Source organism: Panthera pardus, unplaced genomic scaffold (assembly GCF_024362965.1).
Source record: "Panthera pardus isolate Hobbes unplaced genomic scaffold, ASM2436296v1 HiC_scaffold_12, whole genome shotgun sequence".
Taxonomy (NCBI): Eukaryota; Metazoa; Chordata; class Mammalia; order Carnivora; family Felidae; genus Panthera; species Panthera pardus.
This window is the reverse complement of record NW_026526677.1, coordinates 113,913,766-113,937,019: the sequence shown is the minus strand read 5'-3', so window position 1 is coordinate 113,937,019 and position 23,254 is coordinate 113,913,766. Positions and strand designations below refer to the sequence as shown.

Here is a 23,254-nt window from a genome sequence, read left to right as displayed (position 1 = left end):
CATGATCTCGTGGTTCCTGAGTTCGAGCCTCGCGTCCAACTCTGTGCTGACAGCTAGAAGCCTGGAGCCTGCTTCCGATCCTTTGTCTCCCCCTCTCTCTGCCCCTGTCCTGCTCACGCTCTGTCTCTTTCTCTCAAATATAAATAAATGTTAAAAAAAAAAAAGGGGGGGGGTGCAGGGCTTCACAACAGTTGATTCCAGCCCTCAGGGAGGACTGTGGGGGGTTCAAGAGCAAAGTGGAGGAAGTTGCTGCAGATGTGGAGGAAACAGCCAGAGGGCTCAAGTCAGAAGTGGAGCCTGAAGACAGACCGGATCCATCCACAATCTCATGATCAAACGTACACGGATGAAGAGCTGGTTCTTACGGACGAGCAAAGGAAGTGGTTTCTTGAGATGGAATCTACTCCTGGTGGAGATGCTGTGGAGACTGTTGAGATGACAACACAGGATTCAGAATAGGACACGAACTTAGTTCATAAAGCAGATGGACTTTCAGTTATGGTTTCAGACGATGGACTCCAGTTTTGAAAGAAGTTCTACTCTGGGTAAAATATTATCTAATGGCATCGCGTGACACAGAAGGAATCGTTCATGGGAAAAAAAGGTCACACAATGTGGCAAGATTTGTCTTCTTATTTTAATAAATCCACAGCCTTCAGCAACCACACCCTGATCAGTCAGCAGCCGCCAACAACAGAGGCAAGACCTTCCACCAGGAGAAATATTAGGATTCACTTCAAGCTGAGGTGACGATGAGCATTTTGTAAGCAATAAACTTTTTAAAATTAAGATATGTACTTTTTTAGATGGAATGCTATTGCACATTTAATAGGCTATAGTGTGAACCTAAGTTTTAAATGCACTGGGAAACCAAAAAATTCATTTAACTCTCTTTACTGTGGTGGTCTGGAACTGAAACCACTGTATCTTCAAGGTGTGCCTGTGCACAAAAACTAAAGAAAAAGAAATCCAAACACTGAAGAAATTTTTATCACATCACAAGTGAAGAACAAGAGAAGAAACAAAGAACTACAAAACCAGGAATCAACACAATGGCAATAAGTGCAAATGTATTAATAATTATGTTAAATGTAAATGCTCTAATTCCAAGACAGGGATTAAAGGGATTAAAAGAGACCCAGAGGCACCTGGGTGGCTCAGTCAGTTGAGCGCCCGACTTCGGCGCAGGTCATGATCTCACAGTTCGTGAGTTCGAGCCCCGCATCGGGCTCTGTGCTGACAGCTTGGAACCTGCTTCGGATTCTGCGTCTCCCTCTCTCTCTGCCCCTTCCTCGCTCATGCTCTGCCTCTGTCTCTCAAAAATGAATAAACATTAAAAAAAAAATTTAAAAGAGACCCATCCACAGGCTGCATTTAAGAGCCTCATTCAGGTTTAAAGACACACATAGAGTGAAAGCAAGGAGACGGAAACAGACATTCCCTGCACTGGAAATCAAGTCAAAAGAAACCTGGGGAAGCAATACTCACACCAGACAAAATGGACTGTGCAAGATAAATGTAACAAGAGAAAGGTGTTATATAATGATAAAGGCAGCTATCCAACAAGAGGACACCACAATTCTAATGGCTATGTACTTGAGACAGGAGCACCCAAATATAGGAGAAAATGGCAGTAACAGTCAGGGACTTTTTTTTTTTTTTTTAATTTAAATTCTAGTTAACACACAATACACTCTTGGTTTCAGGAGTAGAACCCAGTGATTCATCACGTACATACAACACCCAGCGCTCATCCCAACAAAGGGCCTTCCTTAATGCCCATCCCCCATCTAGCTCATCCCCCCACCCTCCTCCCTCCATCAACCCTCAGTTTGTTCTCCGTATTTAACAGTCTCCTGTGGTTTGTTTCCCTCTCTTCTCCCCTTGCCCCCACCTTCCCATATGTTCATGTGTTGTGTTTCTTAAATTCTACATATGAGAGAGATCATCTGGTATTTGTCTTTCTCTGACTTCCATCAGTTAGCATAACACATTCAAGTTCTATCCATGTTGCTGCAAATGGCAAGATTTCATTCTTTTTGACGGCTCAGTAACATCCCATTGTATATATACACCGTATCTTCTTTATCCATGTTATCAGTCAATAGACACTAGGGTTCTCTCCATAGTTTGGCTATTGTTGATAATGCTGCTATAAACATCAGGGTGCACGTACCCCTTTGAATCTATATTTTTGTATCCTTTGGGTAAATACCTAATAGTGCAATTGCTGGACTGTAGGGTAGTTCTATTTTTAGTTTCTTGAGGAACCTCCATGCTGTTATCCAGAGGGGCTGCGTCAGTTTGTATTCCTACCAACAGTGCAAGAGGGTTCCCCACTCTCTACATCGTCGCTGACACCTGGTGTTTCTTGTGTTGTTAATTTTAGCCATTCTGACAGCTGTGATGTTATAGCCCATTGTGGTTTGGACTGATATTTCCCTGATGATGGGTGATGTTGAACATCTTTTCACGTGTCTGTTGGCTACCTGGATGTCCTCTTTGAAAAAGTGTCTATTCATGTCTTCTGCCAATTTCTTAACTGGGTTGTTCCTTTTTTGGGTGTTGAGTTTGATACGGTGTTTATAGATTGTGGATACCAACTCTTTATCAGTTATGTCATTTGCAAATATCTTCTCCCATCCTAGGCTGCCTTTTAGGTTTGTTGACTGTTTCCTTCTCTGTGCAGAAGCTTCTTATCTTGATGAGGTCCCAATAGTTCATTTTTGCTTTTGTTTCCCTTGCCTCCGGCAATCTTTCTGGTAAGAAGTTGCTCTGGCCAAGATCCAAGAGGTTACTGCCTGTGTTCTCCTCTAGGATTTTGATGGTTTCGTGTCTCCCACTTAGGGCTTTCAAACATTTTGAATTTATTTTTGTGTATGGTGTAAGAAAGTTGAAAGCATCTATGCTTCAACAGGGGATGTTCAAACCTCATTTATATTAATCATCCAGACAGATCACCATAAGGATATAGTGGCTTTAAATGACACATTAGACCAGATGGACCTAAGAGAGAGATATACAACATTCCATCCAAAACCAGAATACACATTCTCTTTTGGGTGTTACACAGAACACTGTGCAGAAAAGAGGACATGATGGGCCATAAAACGAGTCTAAAAAATTTAAGACTCGAATCATATCAAGCATCTTTTCCAACCACAAGTATTAAACCAAAAGTCAATTACAAGAAACAAACTGGAACAGATACAGGTGGATGTTCAGCAGTATGTTACTACAACCAGTGGGTCAAGGAAGACAACCAAGAGGCAATGAAAGAATGCCTTGGGGCGCCTGGGTGGATCAGTCTGTTAAACGTCCCACTTCGGCTGAGGTCATGATCTCACGGTTCCTGAGTTCCCCCCATCTGTGGCACAGCAAAAACCATTCTAAGAGGGAAGCTTATAGTGATACAGGCCTACCTCAAGAAACAAGAAAATTGCCCATCAACACTGATACCTAAAGAAACTGAAAAATGAAACAGACTAATAAAAAAAAAAATCAATAAAACCAAGAGCTGATTCTTTAAAGACATAAAATTGATAAACCCTTAGCCAGATTCATCAAGGAAAAGGGAGAAGTCGGAATCAGAAACTCAGGACAAATTACAACCAACAGCACAAAAACACAAGGGGTAAGAGTAACTGCTATGCATAATTACACCAACAATCTGGACAACCTGGAAGAAATGAATTCCTAGAAACATACGACCTTCCAAAAGTGAATCAGGAAAAAATGAAAAATTTGAACAGACTAATTACTAGAAAAGAAGTTGAATTGGTAATGAAAAAACTCCTAACAAAACTCCAGGACCAGATGGATTCACAAATTCCCCCAAACATTTGAAAAAGAGTTAATACCTATCCTAGTCAAACTATTCCAAAAACTGAAGAGGAAGGAATGTTTGTAAATTCATTCAATGAGGCCAGCATTACCCTGAAACCAAAACCAGACAGATACACTAAAAAGAAAATTATAGACCGATATCTCTGATGAACAAGGATGCAACAATCCTCAACAAAATATTAGCAAACTGCATTCAACACTACATTAAAAGGATCATTCACCACAACAAAATGGGACATATTCCAGGCATACAAGAATGTTTTCCTATCTACAAATCAACGTGCTACACAATGTTAACAAAATGATGAATAAAAATATCATCTCAATAGACGCAGGAAAAGCAATGGACAAAAATCAACGTCCATTCACGATAAAAACTCTCAACGAAGTGCCATGTGGGAACATACCTCAACATAATATTGGCTATATGTGACAAATCCACAGTTAACATCATACTCAATGGTAAAAAGCTGAAGATCTGGAAAAAAGATAAAGACATCCACTCTCACCACATTTATTCAACATAGTACAGTCAACACAAGTTGGTCCTATAGCCAACTGTATATACAAAATACTCGACAATCTACCCAAGAACTAGTAGAATAAATGAATTCAACAAAGTTTCAGGACACAAAATTTATATTCATCAACTGGTTGCATTTCCATCCACGAGTAACAAACACAAAAGCAAATAAAACAATCCTATTTATAAAAAAGGACAAAACATCACTTTAACCAAGTCACTATACTCTGAAAACAGTAAGGCAATGATGAAAGAAACTGAAGATGACACAAATAAATGGAAAGAGACGCCATGTTCATGGAATTTATACAGGCTGACCTCGTTTTGTTGCACTTTGCTTTACTGTGCTTCACAGATAATGAGGTCTTTGTTTTTTTTGTTTGTTTTTTTACAGAGTCAAGGTTGTAGCAGTACTACATCAAGCGATTTCACTGGTGCCATTTTTCCAACAGCATTTGCTCACCTCGTGTCTGTCACATTTTGGTTATTCTCAAGGTAGTTAAAATACTCTCATTTTATTTGTTACGGTGAGCTGTGATCAGTGATTAAAACTCCTGAAAGCTCAGATAATGGTTAGCACTTTTTTGTAATAAAGTATTTTTAAGTTCAGGTATATACATTTTTAGTGACATAATCCTATTGTACACTTAGCAGACTATGGTGTAAACATAACTTCACATGCACTGGAACCCATGAGAGTCATTTGACTCACTTTATTGCAGTGGTCTGGAACCAAGCCTGTTATTTTTTTGATGCGTGCCTGCATTGTTAGGGCATCCGTACTACCTGGAGCAGATTCAATGCAATCCCTATCAAATACCAGTAACATTTTCCACAGAACTGGAACAATCCTACAACTCATAGGGAACCACAAAAGACACAGAAAAGTGAAAGCAATCCTAAGAAGAGCAAACCTAGAGGTATCACATTCAGGTGTCAATCTATACTACAAAGCTATAGTAATCAAAATAGTATGGCACTAGACATATAGATCAGTGGAACCCAACAGAGAGCCCAGAAAAAAAACCCATGTTCAAATGGTCAATTAATCTAAGATAAAGCAGGTAAAAGTATACAATGGAGAAAAGACATCTCTTCAGTGGAGAAAAGACATCTCTTCAGTGGAGAAAAGACATCTCTTCAGTAAACGGTCCTGGGGAAACTGGACAGCTCCATGCAGAAAAATCAAACTGGACCACGTTCTTAAACACACAAAAATAAACTCAAACTGGATTAAAGACCTAAACATAAGACCTGAGATCATAAAACTCCCAAGAGAAAACAGAGGCATAAACTTGTGGATAGCAGTCATAGTAGTTTTATCCTCAAAGACAAAACAAGCAAAAATAAACAAATGCGACTACCTCAAACTAAAAAGCTTTTGCACAGCAAAGAAAATCATCAACAAAACAAAAAGAAACCTACAGAATGGGAGAAGACATTTGCAAATGATATATCTCATAAGGGGTTAATGTCCAACATATACAAAGAACATATACAACTCAACACAAAAAACAATCTGATTAAAAAATGGGCAGAAGACCTGAATACACTTTTTTCCCCAAGGAGGACATACAAATGGCCAACACACACATGAAAAGATGCTCAACATCACTAACCACCACGGAAATGCAAATCAAACCACGATGAGCTATCGCCTCACACTTGTCAGGATGGCTATCATCAAAAAGAAATAAAAAGTGTGTGGGAATGTAAATGGATGCGGCCACTATGGAAAACAGTACAGAGGTTTCTCAAAACACTAAAAATAAAACTACCATATGGGGCACCTGGGTGGCTCACTCAGTCAAGGGCCCAACTTCGCTCCAGTCACAATCTTACCATTCCGGAGTTCCAGCCCCACGTCAGGCTCTGTGCTGACAGCTCAGAGCCTGGAGCCTGTTTCAGATTCTGTGTCTCCCTCTCTCTCTCTGTCCTTCCCCTGCTTGCATTCTCTCTCTTTCTCAAAAAAAAAACATTTAAAAAATAAAAAAAAATAAAATTAAATTAAAATTAAACTACCATACGATCCGGCAATTCCACTCACAGGTACTTAACTGAAGAAAATGCAAACGCTAATTAAAAAACAAACACACACACACATCTCTATGTTTACCACAGTTTTACAACAGCCAAGATATGGAAGGAACCCTAGTGCCCATGAGGAGATCAATGGATAAAGAACACATAATGTGTGTGCGTCGTACAACGGAATAGGACTTCGCCGCGAAGAATGAGATCTTGCCATTTGCAACATCACAGATGGACTTAGTGGTATTATGCTAAATGAAATGCAAGGAAAGAGAAATGAAGTACCACATGATCTCACTCACACGTGAAATCTAAAGAAAACAAATGAACAAACACAAAGAGACTCAAATACAAGAACAAACTCGTGGCTGTGAGCAGGGCGGAGGACGGGAAGATGGGTAAAACAGGAAAAGGGGATGAAAGACGCCAATTTCCAGTTAGAAACGAGTCACAGGGATTTAAAGTACAACATGGGGAGTACAGTCCGTTCTGTAACACTTCTGATGACAGATGGTAACTGGACTTACTGTGCTGAGCCATTTGCAATGTACCAGCCGAAACTAAACCCGTATGTCCGCTACGGTTCCAAAAAGACAACGAAAAGGACTCCTCCAACTCCACGGCAACACATCACTAATCCAATTAATATGGGCGAAGGACCTCAACAGACATTTTTCCAGAGAAGATACACAAGTGGTCAACGAGTACATTAAAAGATGCTCACTATCACTCGGTACCAGTAAAATGCAAACCAAAGCTGTGCTGACGCATCATCTCATGCTTGTTAGCACGGGTAAGATCAAGACCACTGATAAATGCTGGCGAGGATGTGGATGAAAGGGAAACCTCCAGGGCCGTTGGTAGAACTGTCAAGTGGCACAGCCACTGGAGACACCAGCATGGAGGTCCCTCCAAAAATCAACAGCAATACCCTACGGTCCGACAATTCTACTTCTGGGCATTTGCCCAAAGGAAACAAGAACACTGTGTCGAAGAGATCCCTGCGCCCCCAGGTTAACAGCAGCTTATCTACAACAGCCAGACAAGCATGGAAACCTATGGGTCCATGAGGGGACGGGTGGGTTAGGAAGTTCTGATACGTGATACATACACAACGGATATTATTCAACTACAAAAAAGGACAAAATCCCACCACTTTCAACACCATGAGTGACCCCCGAGGGCATCGCGTTAAGCAAAGTAAATCAGACACAGGCAAATACTCCATGATCTCACTTACCTATGGGATTTAAAATAAAGAAACAAACCAAGCTCACAGGAAAAGAAATCAGAGGTGTGGTCACCGGAGGCAGGGGTTGGGGAGGGGAAGCAAATGAAGGTGGTCAAAAGGAACAAGCTTCCAGCTGTAGGATAAGTACTAGGGCTGTGATGTGTAACAGTACCATGATTAACACTGCAGTAGGATATACAGCAAAACTAGGAGTAAATCCTCAAAGGCCACATACATCACAAGAACCAAAAAACCGTTTTTTTGTTTGTTTTGTTTTCTGGGTTTTTCTACCTATGACATGATGGATGTTAACTTACTATGGTCTTCACAATCTAAATCAAATCATTACAGCTATACCTTAAACTTATACAATGCTGTATGTCAACTATTCTCATCGAAACCGTAAAAAACGTTAAGTCTAACGGTGGCATTACGCTGGTTTAAAAAAAGAGTGTCCTCTCGTTTATAGGTGAAACAAGCAATCTCAATACACACACCTTCATGATAAAAGCCAAACTACTCCTTAGGGGGTTTTCAGCCAGTTTCCTGTGGAGAAAATCACAAATGATTCATGTTTTCATTATCTGTAAAGTTAACTGCTGTTTGCTCCTTCCATTTTCTCATCACACTAAACAGACTTAACGGGATTAAGTAACTCAGGCAGTTTCCTTTAACACCTTCGGGAATTTTCACCAGGCACAATTGTGAAGAACAGGTGTGTTAAGGGTGACAAACAAAAAACTCTTATGAACGGGCTGCAACTATTCCGTGCAGCTTTTCAGGTAAATAAGTCTTTCGGTTATGAGACTTCTCTCAAGGCATTTGTCCCTACCCTTCCTTGATAACTACTGGGCTCCTATCCAATCAAAACAATGGGAATAAAAATAACAAAATGAGGGGCGCCTGGGTGGCTCAGTCAGTTGAACGTTCGACTCTTGGTTTCAGCTCAGGTCACGACCTCACAGTCGTGAGTTCAAGCCCTGCATCGGGCTCTGCGCAGACGGTGAGGAGCCTGCTTGGGATTCTCTCTGCACCTCCCCCGCGCTCTCTTGCTCTCTCAAAGTAAGTAAACTGGAAAAAAAAATAACAAAATCACGGTAGTACTAAGAGCACCCCGTGTCCCCCTCCCCGACCTCATGGGGGTGAGCCCAAGAGGAAGACCCCTGGATTGCCTTTCTCCCCACGTAAGATCTTATCGTTCTTTCCCAAGGCAGTCAGTTTTAAAAGGGCACCCCCGTGGCAAACAACGCCGACTCAGCAGGGGCTCCCTGGAAAGGCTGGCGCCCACCTGCCCACGTCCCGTCGTGACCGTCACCCTGACTCCGCGCCGCAGCCCTGGCCACGTGCTCCGTGCCCCACTCAGGTCTCACGGCTCGCGGGTGCCCCCAGACCAGTATTTGTAACGTTCCAGGCAATTCTAATGTGCTGACACACGCGAGGAGCCTTGCTCTAAGGCTTGCAGGTTTTCGACATGCCGATGGGATAACATAACCACAGGGGACGTCTCTGAGGTTTACCCCGCAAGAAACCGCTTCAATCTGAGGTCACCCACCCAGTTCACACTGTGTACTTCCCACGCCGTCCCCCCATCTTTCTCCAAGACCAGGGGCCGCTTCACCCCCCACAGCATCTCCCGGCAGCGCCTGGTCCTGACCCCTTCCGGCTGGCAGGGGCCGAGGCCGCCCCTCCTGGGACCCGCCCCTCCGCCCGCCAGCCCGCAGCTGTTCTCAGCCGTACCTTCTTCACCGTGACCCGTGACAACCCCCGAGATCCGCGGGCCCGGCTGTGGGGACCGGACCGGGCCAATAAGCCCCCTGAGCTCACACCCTGAGCCCGCGGCTGGCCGTCCCCTCGCCACGATCCAGCACCACCTGTCTCCAGCTCCACCACGGCCATCCAGGCAGGGTATCCGTTTGGGCTGATTTGTTTAAAATCCTGCAGTGCCTCCCACCTCATGGCCGGCGAATCCGAACTCCCTGAGGGGCTTCGGCGACCCCACCCCTCTCCTCCCAGCCCCGCCTTCACCCGCAGGAAGCTCCTTCAGATCAGGGCAGAGCTCAGATGTTCCTGCCTGGCCACAAGGTCACTGGCCTGACCGCTGGGGGGGGGGGGGGGGGCACCTGACTCAGCAGGAAGACGGCCTGGGGCACAACCCTGGTGAGCCGGGCCACATCCCCACTGACCTCCTGGGTCCTCGCATCCCCGCCCTCCTTGGAGACTTCACCTGAACTAAGAACACACTGCCCGCTGCCCCGGGACCGGGTAACACGACCACCAACCCTCCCGCTAACATTTAAGGCCGCTCTTCACAACCGTAAAGTGAAAGGCCCTGTATCCAGTTCAAGGAACGCTGGGCAGGGAAGGGTTCGCATTGACAAAGGAGCTCCCAGCTCATCTCACAAGTAAGACTGGGGTAGCAAGCGTTAAAACCGGCTTCTCCTGTTTCAACGGAAAGGTACACGAGGTGTTGTGCTGAGCACTGAGGAGGAGGTGGTGAGTGACAGAACGGACTTGTGGGCTGGGGAGGCCGACTTAAACCCTCAACCAGACGCAGTTGGTCAGAGACTGTTCCCTGAGGAAGGGAAGTTTCAGCTGAGATTGGAAAGCTGAATGGATGTTCACCAGGCAAAGGCAGGAGGGAAGAGTTCTTCAGGGAGTGAGAACAGTACATGCAAAGGCACTGTGGCAGAGAAGGCGAACACAGGAGGGACCAAAAAAGGGTCACTGTGGCCAAATAGCAAGCAGGAACACATTTAGTTTTTCATTTGTGCCAGGTGCCATTTTAAAGGCAGCTGATTCACATGTTACCTCACCTAACCCATGATTGCACCTGAACTTGACAGAAAGCACTGAGGCACCAGGACAGTACCTAACTAACCCAAGCTCACTTCAAAGCAAAGAAATTATTTCTTCTTTTTTATCTTCCCTGAAACAAGGGCATGCATACTGGCCAGGGGAGGGGGGAGACATGAAAAACTTGTGAATCACATTCACTGTGGAGTGAAAGTAGTCAAGCCAGTTCTCACTACAGTCAGTTGAGAGACTAAAACCATCACTTTCCAACTAGGTGTTTTCATGTTGTAAGACGTAACCACAGTGAAATGTTTTGCAGGAGACGATTAATTCCCTTTTTAAGAATCGGTGCCCATGTAGTTAAGTTCAAGTTGAAAAGAACTAAAAACACTTAGTGGAAGTCATTTGAATAATGGTTAAAAAAAAAACTTTTCCCAAATTCCCACAGGAATCATACACTATTTTTATAGGTAGAAAAAAAATAAGGCAGAGACAAGCTAATACAATGACAACCTAATCAACAAATGGGCAAAGGACTTGAGACATTTCTCCAAGATGAACCAATGGCCAATAAACACAGAACAGATTCATGCCTTTGTGAGTCAACAAAGAAATGAGACACTGTCTCATGCTAGACTGGGGCTCCCCAACCCCATTTCAATGTGAGAGGGATTCCCCCCACCCCCCTGGAACACCACGCAGTTCTTGGGACCCTAGCAGGGTATCCGGAAACTGAGTTCTGACTTACCCACCCAGACACAGCATGGGATCCTGCAGGCGAGGGCTGGGTCCCACAAGACCACCCCCAGGCCGCTGGCTGTGCTTCTAACCACCTGCTACGGTCTGGAGGTTCCAATGACCCCTTAGGCTCTTTTAATTTGCCAGAGCGGCTCACAGAACCCGGGGAATAAAGGACACAAGGCAGCATCCAGACGCACAGAGACAGGGGACGAGGTCTGGCAAGAGGCATGGAGCTCTGATGCCCTTGCCAGGTGACACTCTCCCGGTATCTCTCCCTGTTCACCACCAGGAAGCTCTACAAACGCACTCTTCTGGGTTTCCCAAGAGGCTTCATACTTGGTCACGCCTGACTAAGTCATTAGCCTAGGCCAACTGAGCCTCCTGCCCCCAACCTCTCCTCCCAGAGTTGGAGACTGAAAGCTCTAACCAACCAACCAACCAACCAACCAACCACAGGGTAGGGCCGGCCCCACCTGTGGGTTTAGCTGTGAGCTGGAACCATGGAGGAAGACGGAAAGCACATGAGGAATATACTTGGGTAATCCGAATGACCCGTATGTATTTCTTACAAATCTCAAGACCGCACGTACCCCTGGGGACAGGTAGAATCCGAACATGACAGCATCCTCATGTACCGCCCGTCGGAATGTAAAGGGTGCAGATGATGTGGGAAGCAGGCTGGCAGGTCACTGAGCACGGCGTTTCCACAGGACCCAGCGATTCTCCTCGGTAGTACAGCCAAGCACACACATCCACACAAAAATGTGTACGCAAATGTTCACAGCCGCGTGATTCCCAACAGCCAAAAGGTAGAAACGGCCTAAGCGTCCATCAACAAATGGACAGAGGAGCAGACTGTCGTCTATGCATCCAGTGGAACAGTACTCAGCCACAAAAGGGAACGAACCGCTGGCCACACCACCACTTGCATGAACCTAGAAAACACTGCTAACGCCAAGACGCCCGTCTCCAAAGAGCACATACTTCACGACTCCACTCCTATCAAAGTCTGGAAGGACATCCACAGAGACAAAGTGCATCGGGGCCTGCCTGGGGCTGGGGGCAGGTAGGCAGGATGGACACAGTGGGTAACAGCTCAAAGGCAAAGTGTTTTTTTTTTTCTGAGATGATGAAAATGGTCTAAAATGGACCGCGGGGACGGTTGTACGTATCCGTGAGTACACGGAGAACCACTCCACTGTATGGCATGCGAAATTTACGTCAAGAGAGCGGTTTTTAAAAAAGAACCATAAATCGGGGCGCCTGGGTGGCTCAGTCGGTTAAGCGTCCAACTTCAGCTCAGGTCATGATCTCGCGGTCCGTGAGTTCAAGCCCCGCGTCGGGCTCTGGGCTGACGGCTCAGAGCCTGGAGCCTGTTTCAGATTCTGTGTCTCCCTCTCTCTGCCCCTCCCCTGTTCATGCTCTGTCTCTCTCTCAAAAATAAATAAACGTTAAAAAAAAAAAATAAATTAAAAAAAATAAAGATAAAAAAGAACCATGAAAAGCCCCCCAAACCAGTACGAAAATACTCCCCACTCAGTTGAAGGAATTTAGCTCCTAACAGACTTTATGAATCACATCTCAGATTAGCAAACAGTAGAATGTCTATTACCTGGAGTCTGTAGGAAACAGGCCCCTTTTACTGCCAGTGGGAGGAAACAAATGTGACCTTCTTGGAAGAAAATTTAGCAAAAGTCACCAATTAAAGTAATACACCATTTGCCTCAGCGGCTCCGCCGGCAGGAAAGAGCCCACGGGCGCCCTCGCACGGGTGTGCACCAAGATAGGCCAGGAGAGGTGCTCGCCACAGCCCTGCTTAAAACCGAAGTGCAGATGACCTACGTGTGCATCACCAGGGGGTGCGTGAGTGAGTTAGGCTGCGTCTGTCCTGTGGGCCAGCACGTGGCCGTGAGGAAGGACGAGGTCTGTGCTGTGATTGTTGTGTGCACTACCACGTGGCCGTGAGGAAGGACGAGGTTTAAGTGAGACCAGCTGGGCAGCCAACAGTGTGCCTGGCGTCACCCACTCATGTTAATGGCCAACGTGTACACCATAGACAGATCACGCGTACGCGATTTTTTGCAAGGATACCTGCGGAAATGTAGACCTTTCCGGCTCCAGACCCTACATGAATGGCTATTCCCCTAACTGGGATACAGCAGGAGAAGATGTCTGGGTGGGCAAGGAGTCTAGCTTTGAGCTGGTACAGTCCATTTGGGAAAGGACGTGGCGGGGCTCGGTGCAGGAAGGAAGACTGGAGCCACGTTCGGCATATTTCCAAGCACTGCTGAAATTTCTTATCGTGCACGTGCCTTGTGTGTTAAAATTAGTTGTGAATAAGTTACACAGTAAGAAAAAAGAGATACAGAGGACCCCAACCCTGAGCACCCGAAGCCCATCAGTGTGCAACTCTGGCCACTGTACCATGCACTGCTGCACGCTGGGGTGGGTCATGAGTCCAGAGCGAGCCCGCCAGCTTCCTATGGAAAAGGAGTATTTACCAAACAACAGACATAAAGCAAGAAGTGCTGTGGATCTGGTCCCAGCTGCGTCCCAGCTCCGACTCCTCACTGGCCTTCAGACTCGGGGGGGGGGGGGGGGCGCTCCTGCACCCCGTGTGTGCCGGACCCCAGCCCTTGGCATGCCCCGCCCAACGCCACCCAGAGGTCTGGGTGCCGGCTCTTCTGCCCCGGGTCTTCCCTTGGTGCCGAGTTTCACCTCCACCGTGTTTGCCTCTGCCTGCCTCTGAAAGGCAAGAGCGTGTAACAACTCCCCCGCTTGGACTTTTCTCATTTCCTTTTCTGTGGAGTTCTTGTCAGCACTGCTGGATCCCTGCACGCCTTCTTCGTCCACGTCCTTCACGCGGTTTCTCCCGCCCAGCCCCCCGCCCGGCCCCCGGAACGGCAGCCGACAGGCACTGCTCCCGGGTTCTCCCCCACCTCGCGGACTGGTGGGTCCCCGAGGCCTGCGGCCGCGAGCCCGGAAACGGTGGCAGAGGCCTGAGGCTGCGGCCACCTCCCCGTGGCTCACAGGACAACGTCTGTGGCGGCAGCTCGCTCCGTGATCCGGGGCCCTGACTCCAGTCCGAAGCACGCCTCTGGCAGGCGCTTCGGAAACAGAACACCAACCAGTTCCACCGTGATGCCTGCCATCGCAGGGCCCACGGCAGCTCAGAAACGCCACAGCTCGAAACCCCTGAATGGCTGACTTCCCCCGCCCAGGAAAGGCCCAGAGAACTTAGCACAGTTGCATTAATCCACACTTCTGGTCTCTTCTTCTTACAAGCCTGCTCTACTGTATTTTTGAGGTCTCCAAATAAAATCTCCCTTCTTTTTTTTGTTAAATTTTTTTAACGTTTATTTATTTTTGAGACAGAGAGAGACAGAGCATGAACAGGGGAGGGGCAGAGAGAGAGGGAGACACAGAATCTGAAACAGGCTCCAGGCTCTGAGCTGTCAGCACAGAGCCCAACGCAGGGCTCAAACTCACGGACCGTGAGATCATGACCTGAGCCGAAGTCGGACGCTTAACCGACCGAGCCGCCCAGGCGCCCCTAAAACCTCACTTCTTAAATACTATTTCCATGCCCTGATCTCCTACATGTGGCGATGTGACCGCGGTGTCATCGCCTCACCGTGCCAGCCAAGACCTGCCTGTGCCCCTGCCACATAAGAGGCTCAGTCCCGTTCCAGGCCCCTGTGCCAACAAGTCCCTCTGGCCAGAGCACCCTTCCCCCGGACTTACGGAGCTGTCCCCCTCCGACAGGCAGGTCTCCCAGACCACACCACCTCTGGGAAGTCCTCCCTGACTGCCTAATCTGAAGCAGCCCTTCCGGGGCTCCCCCACCTCATTTCCTGGTTCACTTCTGTGTATGTTCATTCCATCCTGTTTACTCTTTAAATCACCACCCGAAAACACCTTCCTCAGCCTTTTATCTCCATGGCGTCTACACCCGCTGTGAGATCCTTCGTGCGGGCAGGGCTGTCCTGTTGACAAGCCCATGCCGGAGCCGGCCACGGGCGGGTGGCACACGAGACGAACACCTGTTCACTGAACACGAGTGGACACAGTACGCGTGACGTTCCCGCCCTACATTCCTGAAGACAGCATCTGATGAGGTTAAAAATCACCATCAAGGGGCGCCTGGGTGGCTCAGTCAGTTGGGCGTCCGACTTCAGCTCAGGTCACAATCTCGCAGTCCGTGAGTTCGAGCTCCGCATCGGGCTCTGGGCTGATGGCTCAGAGCCTGGAACCTGCTTCCAATTCTGTGTCTCCCTTTCTCTCTGCCCCTCCCCCGTTCATGCTCTGTCTCTCTCTGTCTCAAAAATAAATAAACGTTAAAAAACATTTTTTTAAAAAAAAAAAAACAATACTTCTGTTTCAAAACCACAAAATACTTTAGGAGATTAAAGGATACCTAGGTAGTTCAGTCAGTTAAGTGTCTGACTTCAGCTCAGGTCATAAACTCATGGTTCATGAGTTAGAGCCCAACCTCAGGCTCTGTGCTGACAGCTTGGAGCCTGGAGCCTGCTTCAGATTCTGTCTCTCCCTCTCTCTCTGCCCCTCCCCTGCTCATGCGCTCACTCTCTCAAGAATAAACATTTAAGAAATTAAAAGAAAAAGAAATAAAAATAAAATACAAAGGTCCACCATAATATTAAGAATGAATATCAGTGGGGCGCCTGGGTGGCTCAGTCGGTTGGGCGTCCGACTTCAGCTCAGGTCACGATCTCGCGGTCCGTGAGTTCGAGCCCCGAGTCAGGCTCTGAGCTGATGGCTCAGAGCCTGGAGCCTGCTTCCGATTCGGTGTCTCCCTCCCTCTCTGCCCCTCCCCCGTTCATGCTGTGTCTTTCTTTGTCTCAAAAATAAATAAACGTTAAAAAAAAAATAAAAAAAAAATCACCATCAGTTTTGAAATGCAATCTTGAAAACAGGAGTTGAACACGACAAAAAGTCTCAGAAACGGACACGGTTCGGTAAGAGCAAGCGAGCTCCTAGGGGCAGTCTGGGAAACTCTGCCGCCCTCGTGTCCAGAAATCGGAGCTTGAGCCAGGTCCGTGTGCTCAGGATCGCTCTGGTCCTGCCACGTCTGTGGACAAAACCACGCCAAGTACAGACGTGGGAAGGGCCGGACCCGGGATGTGTCACCAGGCCCCAGGCAAGTCTGTGTGCACCGCACGTGAAGGGAGACGAACTCAGAGCAGATGAGGCCCAAGGAAAGAGCTTCAGCCTGGATGGTGATCCCCTGTCCTGGGGAAGCATCAGTGATAAGGGGTCACCGGTGAGAAATGCTGTCCCTTCTGAACCATGTCCAGCTCCCTTGTATCTCTGCCCAAACCTGTTGCTAACAGGTAACCTGGGCATGTGGCATCCTTGCACCGTCAACAATAAATTCATCCAGACTCTAAAATAGAAGCCCTCTGACCGTATGTAAAATGAGAAGAACTGTTTTCTCTACAGGCTGAAAACGTGTCCCAAGATCTGATAAAATACATTTTTTTAAAAAGCGCTCTCACAATTGCCCAACAACAATCATTATTACATTTTAGGTAATGTATCTTTCCCCCTCCAGTTAAAAATTTCTGTAGAATCACTAGAACGAAGTAAGACCCTCTAGAAAAGAGTGTCAAAAATATAGCTAATACTCATCAGACGACGATGGGGGCATATGAAAATACAACCCTTACATATAATTGAGTGGCACAACCCCAACGGGACCTCAACTTCTGATTCTCTGACCTCAGGCATTGACATTATTCTACGAACACCAACAAAGCAGCTATAATAATGGAGAACACTGGAGCACGGACCAGTCACGTCTGCAAAACACATACAGTGGTTCTTTGATGAGGTCAGTCAGCAGTGACAAAACACATATTTGGTTCCACAATTCAGTTCAACCCACGTGTTACCTCCTATGCACCGGGCACAGCCTGGGATGATCAAGTCATAGACACCACTCTCAAAGAACTTAGACGGAGACTAAAAACAAACCAAACAGAGAAAAAAGATTTGCTGAATCTAATGTGTGGAGTCCTCAAAAACGGACAGGCACCAATGTCTCCAGCAGTGTTGCTGGCACTTTGCACTTTTTCCAAGAACACCATCCTGCAGTTCACAAAAGACAGCAGTGTGCTAAAGAAAAGTGTTCTTTTCCTTTTGGAATCGATGCCAAATAAACCATGCTGGACAAACAGCATCAAGTAAATTGGTGATGTTTAAAAACAATGTTTCCAATATAGAAGGGTTTGCGTTACTACAAAAGACAAAATAGTAAGCATCACGTCCTATAAAAACACACAACCGCAACACGTTATGTGTTTCAAGATCCAAAGAGGCTGTAATAGGAACAAGTTAACAGTCACGGAAAGGGTTACACACTGAACAACCAAAAAATTTTTATAGCAACTGTATTATCCGATGTCTTAAGAAAAACTTTTTGAGGCCATGCCTCTTTTTCACTCCACAAAGTTCCTGGTGCCAGAGGAGAGGGCGTGTGAAATCATCCCACTGACTAGAGGCATTGAACTTTAACAACTTGTCCACAAGTGTCAGCAGTGGTATTTCTTCACTGAACAGGGTTTTTAAAGGTAAGACCACACCACGGTTTCAGGAAATGCCGCGAGGGCGCCCAGGTTTCGAATCCCAGGAAGCGAGTTTCAAATCTGGGCTGTGCCATGGGACCTCGGGCAAGCTTCTAAACCACCCTGGGCCTCAGTTTCCTCCTGTGTGACAGAGAACCACACCTCCCATCTGCACTTAGATCAGCAAACGTGTGACAAGTTTCTTAGGCATTGCAGGCATTCTGTAAATGCTGGCAATTAACACGGTTGTTACTGCTACCTCTCCTCTACCTCCTGGGTTTGTGCAAAGTTGATGCTCAGCGGTACTCAATTAGATTCAGTAAAGGCCAACAGGAAAAGTCACCTAATAACCTAGTTAAGATATTTTTTAAAAAACCCTCATACAACTGTCTGGCAATAATCGTTATGACATCTGGGGGTAATCTATCTAGTCTTTTTCCCCAGACGAAGAATTGCCTCCAGAATTACTAAAGCTAACACAGAAGAGTGCTCTCTATTCAGCCAGAAGCCAGTCGGGGAGGCAGACACGATGAGAAGCACAGAGGTAACTGAGAACACGACATACGCAGAGCACGGAGACGCTGACGGCAGTCGGCACTCCACAAAGCCACGCAACAATGCGAAGGTACGTAAAGCTGCTCAACCGTTCACTTAGAAATGGTTGACATTCCGGGTTTCACATGATGTGTATTTTTCCACAACGAGATAAAATAAAACCACAAGAACTCCAAGAAGTCAGGGCTTGGACAACCTTGTGTCCTGGGCACCCAGAACGCCTCTGCACATTCCAGACCCTCTGTAAATACTTGGTGGATGAAAAGTGGAGACCACGGGTCTGGTGAGGGGACCTTCGTACCTGTTCTGGTTTCGACCTCAGTGCAAGCAATGTGCCGTGACGGTTTACTGCTGACGCCCGGGACATCAGCGTGGTTCCCAGATCCCTCCACGCCGGTGGGCTCTCAGTTCCAACCAAGATACCCATGTGTCAACGGGAAGCAAGCCGGGGGGCCGCGACCTGACCGGCGCTGGAAACGTAAGCAGGGTCTCCCTGGAGTCACCCACGGTGGATGGGCCTGGAGCGGCTCGTCGCACCGGCGACACGGGCAGACTCAAGTACTCAGGTTTCCCGTCCACAGCACGGTGCCAGACCTTCACGTCTAAAAACGGGCTTCGAAGCTCAGTACGAAATTCCAGTAAGACAAAAGTGTTAGCATTCATTCAGGTCCTTGCCGGCCCGAGAAAGAATATGACCTGGCGGGCTATCCGTTATTGCCGCCCACTAAGCGCAGCCCTGGAAGGAGGGTGCGGCGACCTATGAATCAGGGACTCGTGGCCCAAACAGGTCACCGTCCCAGCTCCTCGTGCTCCCCTGCCGATCTCACTTTCCGTCCCCGTCCCCGAGACAGATGAAAACCAATGCTTTCCAACCTGTCTAAACTCACCTGTTGAGTCAGCACTGTTGTTTCCTGGAGACACCAACTTCCTTGCGTCTGGAGCTCCTGTAAAAATAAAAACATGTCCTGTGATGAAAAAACATCTGATATTTATCTGAGGCCCCTGGCATCGGGTGGTGGTGCTGCGGGGGGAAGGCGGATGTCCACAGCAGGGTCCCCTTTTGCCACTGTTGCTCTGAAACGTACCTTTCAAGTAAGTGTCAGTAAAAGCGGGGCCGTGTGACTGGAGTCCTTCAAGACAGAAAACACGCAGCTCATGTAACCAACACTCACACAGTACTTGCTATGCGCCAGCTACCGAAAAGCCCGTCCACCTGCCCGCGGACACGGCGAGGAGCGAGACAGAAACCAATCTTTGCTACTGACCCCTCTGCTCGGCAGAGCGCCGTGGACCGCCCGGGAGGTCCTGCACCACCAAGACCCCCGACTTTGGACAGCAGAGAGCAGACGACCTGGGTAGGATTTTCTTTTTTTCCCCCATCTCACCTCTGGCAAACAGCAGTCTGTTCTCTGTATTTTAGACTTTGTCGTTTTTTGCTTTGTTCATTTGTTTCTTAAAGTCCACGTGAGTGAAATCATATACTTTTCTGACTTACTTCACTTAACGTCATACTCTCTAGCCCCATCTGCGTGGTTGCCAAGGGCAAGAGTTCACTCTTTTTTACGGCAGAGGAATATTCCATCACGCGCGTGCGCACATCTTCTCCGTCACCTGCCGAGGGACACTTGGGCTGCTTCCGTATTCGGGCTACTGCAAATAATGCTGCAGTGAACATAGGGCTGCATGCACCTTTTCAAGTAAGTGTCGTTCTCTTCTGATAGACATTCAGAAGTGGAATTGCTGGCCATAGGGTAGTTCTATTTTTAACTTTAAAAAAAAAATTTTTTTTTTTAATGTTTATTTATTTTTGAGACAGAGAGAGACAGAGCATGAACGGGGGAGGGGCAGAGAGAGAGGGAGACACAGAATCGGAAGCAGGCTCCAGGCTCTGAGCCATCAGCCCAGAGCCTGACACGGGGCTCGAACTCACGAACCGCGAGATCGTGACCTGAGCCGAAGTCGGACGCTCAACCGACTGAGCCACCCAGGCGCCCCTATTTTTAACTTTTTGAGGACCCTCCATACTGTTTTCCACAGTGGCTGTACCAGTTTGCATTCCCATCCACAGTGCATGAGGGTTCCTTTCTCTCCACATCCTCACCAGCACCTGTCTTTTTTTGCCTGTTTCTAGCCATGCTGACAGGTGTGATGTGGTTTTTCCTTGGGGTTTTGATTTGCATCTGATGAGTGACGTTGAGCATCTTTTCGTGTGTCTGCTAGCCATCTGGATGTCTTCTTTGGGGAAATATATATTCAGGTCCTCTGCCCATTTTTTAATTGTATTGTTTTGGTGTTGAGTTAACTTAAGGTCTTCATCTATTTTGGATATTAGCCCCTTAGGATTTTCATTTTTAATTGCAAGCCTTCTCACAGAAGTACGATTCTTTTAATTTCTAACTAGTACTCTAAGATTTGGAAAAAGTTTAGAAGAATTCTATGCCCCAGTTAAGCAACTTTTCAGAGGGGTTTATTCAACCCAGCTCTTGGTATCATGGAGTATAAAATATACACATCACATAGGAAGAGAGCAAGTATATTACCCACGAAGATAGCCCTCCCCGACCCAAACACCCCTCACAGCACAAGGTACGCAGTAATGAGTCTGAAGGATCTATTGTCACTGTGTGCGCACATTTCTTTCTCTTAATGAACTATTCCATTTGGTGTGAAGGTAAATCGGATGATCAAGGCCTGCAGACCGTCCTTCTCCCGTGTCTGCCAAGAGCAGCCTTGAGGGGGGCACTAGCATTCACGGACGAGTGACTCCCGGTGAAAACGAGGCAGTGTCCCAGCGGCGCGTGTTCGCCTCACTGTACCGTCCTCACGTATCCGGCAGCTGGTATCGAATGCTGGCCGATATTGGGAAGAACCTTCTGCACGCCAGGACTGCGGGGGAGCACGTGACTGGCACTGGCTCACCCAGCCCTGCCGACAGGTCCTAGATAGGAATACCATCGTCAGGGCCAGGAAGGGAGGTCCAGAGAAGGCCACCCCGCTAGAAAGGGGCAGAGCGTGGATGGGGACCAGGCTGCTGGACCACAAAGCCCCTGCGTCGAAAACCAACGGTTGATTTTCTGCTATAAACCTGCTTCCTTCCCAGGCTTCTTGGCTGTTGTGTTTCCAGTTGTTCAAACCCAGACCAAGAGGTCATGCCTGGACGACTCCTCTTCCCCACTCCCTCACCCAGTCCTCTGTTAGCAAGGGGTTTCAGTTCTACCCCCAAACAGATAAGCAATACATGCACTGTCTACACTCCCAACACGCCATTATCTTTCTCCTAGGCTACTGTTTCTGTGTCCCTGCCATTGTCACTCTTACGAGGCATCATTTCCTGGCAACCTTTTTTGCTTGAAAAAGACACAAAAGCAGATGATCTTTGCAGCTCGAGGACCTTCCTCCTTTTTGCAGTCAATTACTTATGAAGCAGGTACCGTGGGTAGGCAGGTTTTGCATCCTAGGAGACAAAGATACCGAGCACCTAACTACAAAGAGGCTGATGCTTTCTGTGACAGAAACCAAACATTAACATACAATAATGTGCCGAATGGTAGAAAGTTACATTCATCAAGTGGTTCAGACTCACTGGGGATTAATTTAATCCCCTAACTGGCTGCCCAGGAGGGTGGTGTTTGGTGCCTGGGACTCACTTTAGAAAGTCCCAGTTACTAGGAGTCCCTCCCTGAGACTCGCCGGGGCTGAGACATGTGAACTATGGCTTTCCTGAGAGTGGACACAGGTCATCAAGAGAGCCGCAAGTGGCCATCTCCGGGCATCCTGTTTGAACTCTTGACTCCCGTGTTTCTGGAGCCACCTTTGTTCTTGGACTTTTCTGTCCAAGACTCAACAGAGTCCCTTCTTTGCACTAAGGCTGTTCAAGGTGGGTTTCTGTGACTTACCACCAAGGGTCCTGATGGACGCCGCCCCCATCTATCCTGCTTGCCGCTTCGCTAACATGTCCACAGCCTTCCCCACACCTCCAACTGAAGATATTTACGAAACTACAGGGCAGACTGAAGGAGATTTTAAACAAGAATTTCAATGTTTTGATCTTCTCCTGCAATATTCCAGGTAATAGCACATTGGAGACTGAAGCATTATTTACCCGCACAGCCAACACCACCTAAAGTGACCTAATGGCAAAATGGTTAATTAAGGGTTTGGATTTTAATCTCTGAAATCAAACATGTATGAATATATTCATACTTTGAATACATTAAGTAAGGTCTAAGCCTCCGTTTTTTTCATCTATAAAATGGGAAGAATACTGTCAGGATTCATCAGGATGAGGATTATCCTATTAGCATGACAGGACGTACACAGGAAACTGCCTGCTGAAAACACTGTAAAAGCCCTAGTATGACTGTTTTTTGTTTTTTTATGTTTATTTATTTTTGACAGAGACAGAGTGCAAGCATGAGCTGGGGGGAGGGCAAAGAGAGAGGGAGACACAGAATCCGAAGCAGGCTCCAGGCTCCGAGCTGCCAGCACAGAGCCCGACGTGGGGCTCGAACTCACGAACTGTGAGATCATGACCCAGGCCAAAGTCGGACACCTAACTGACTAAGCCACCCAGGCGCCCCGTGCCCTAGTATGATTGTTAAAAATTACTGTACTTCACAAGGATACTTTATACACATTACACACTCCACAGGAAGGCCAGGAAACATTTCCTTGTTTTGAGAAGTTCTCTACAGAACCGTCTTTTAGTCTAATTTCACAGTGACATTAGCCTCTGTAGACGGGGATTCCAGCTCCTGTTTGCTGTACTGGTTGGTTCATGAAATGAAGGCTCTCCTGCAGCAGAGATTCATTCCCAGATTTCCAAACAGCGCTCACCTCTAGTGAGACGTTAAGTAATAAACAGAACGGTCCAACAGTGAGTATTAAAACAAGGCAATCTGTTATTAGGGGGAAAAAAAAAAAAAAAAAAAAAGGAAAGCAAGGACACTG

The 23,254-nt window shown here is 47.1% G+C and overlaps 1 protein-coding gene across 1 annotated transcript in view; it reads right to left on the bottom strand.

Moving 5' to 3' along the window:
- The window catches only part of TMEM123 (transmembrane protein 123), a 58,511-nt gene that overhangs the window by 34,019 nt on the left and 1,238 nt on the right, over nucleotides 1–23,254 (bottom strand). The window contains exon 2 of the mRNA XM_053900577.1: nucleotides 19,192–19,248. Coding sequence (XP_053756552.1) covers nucleotides 19,192–19,248 — 57 coding nt within the window. The remainder of the gene's footprint in view (nucleotides 1–19,191; nucleotides 19,249–23,254) is intronic.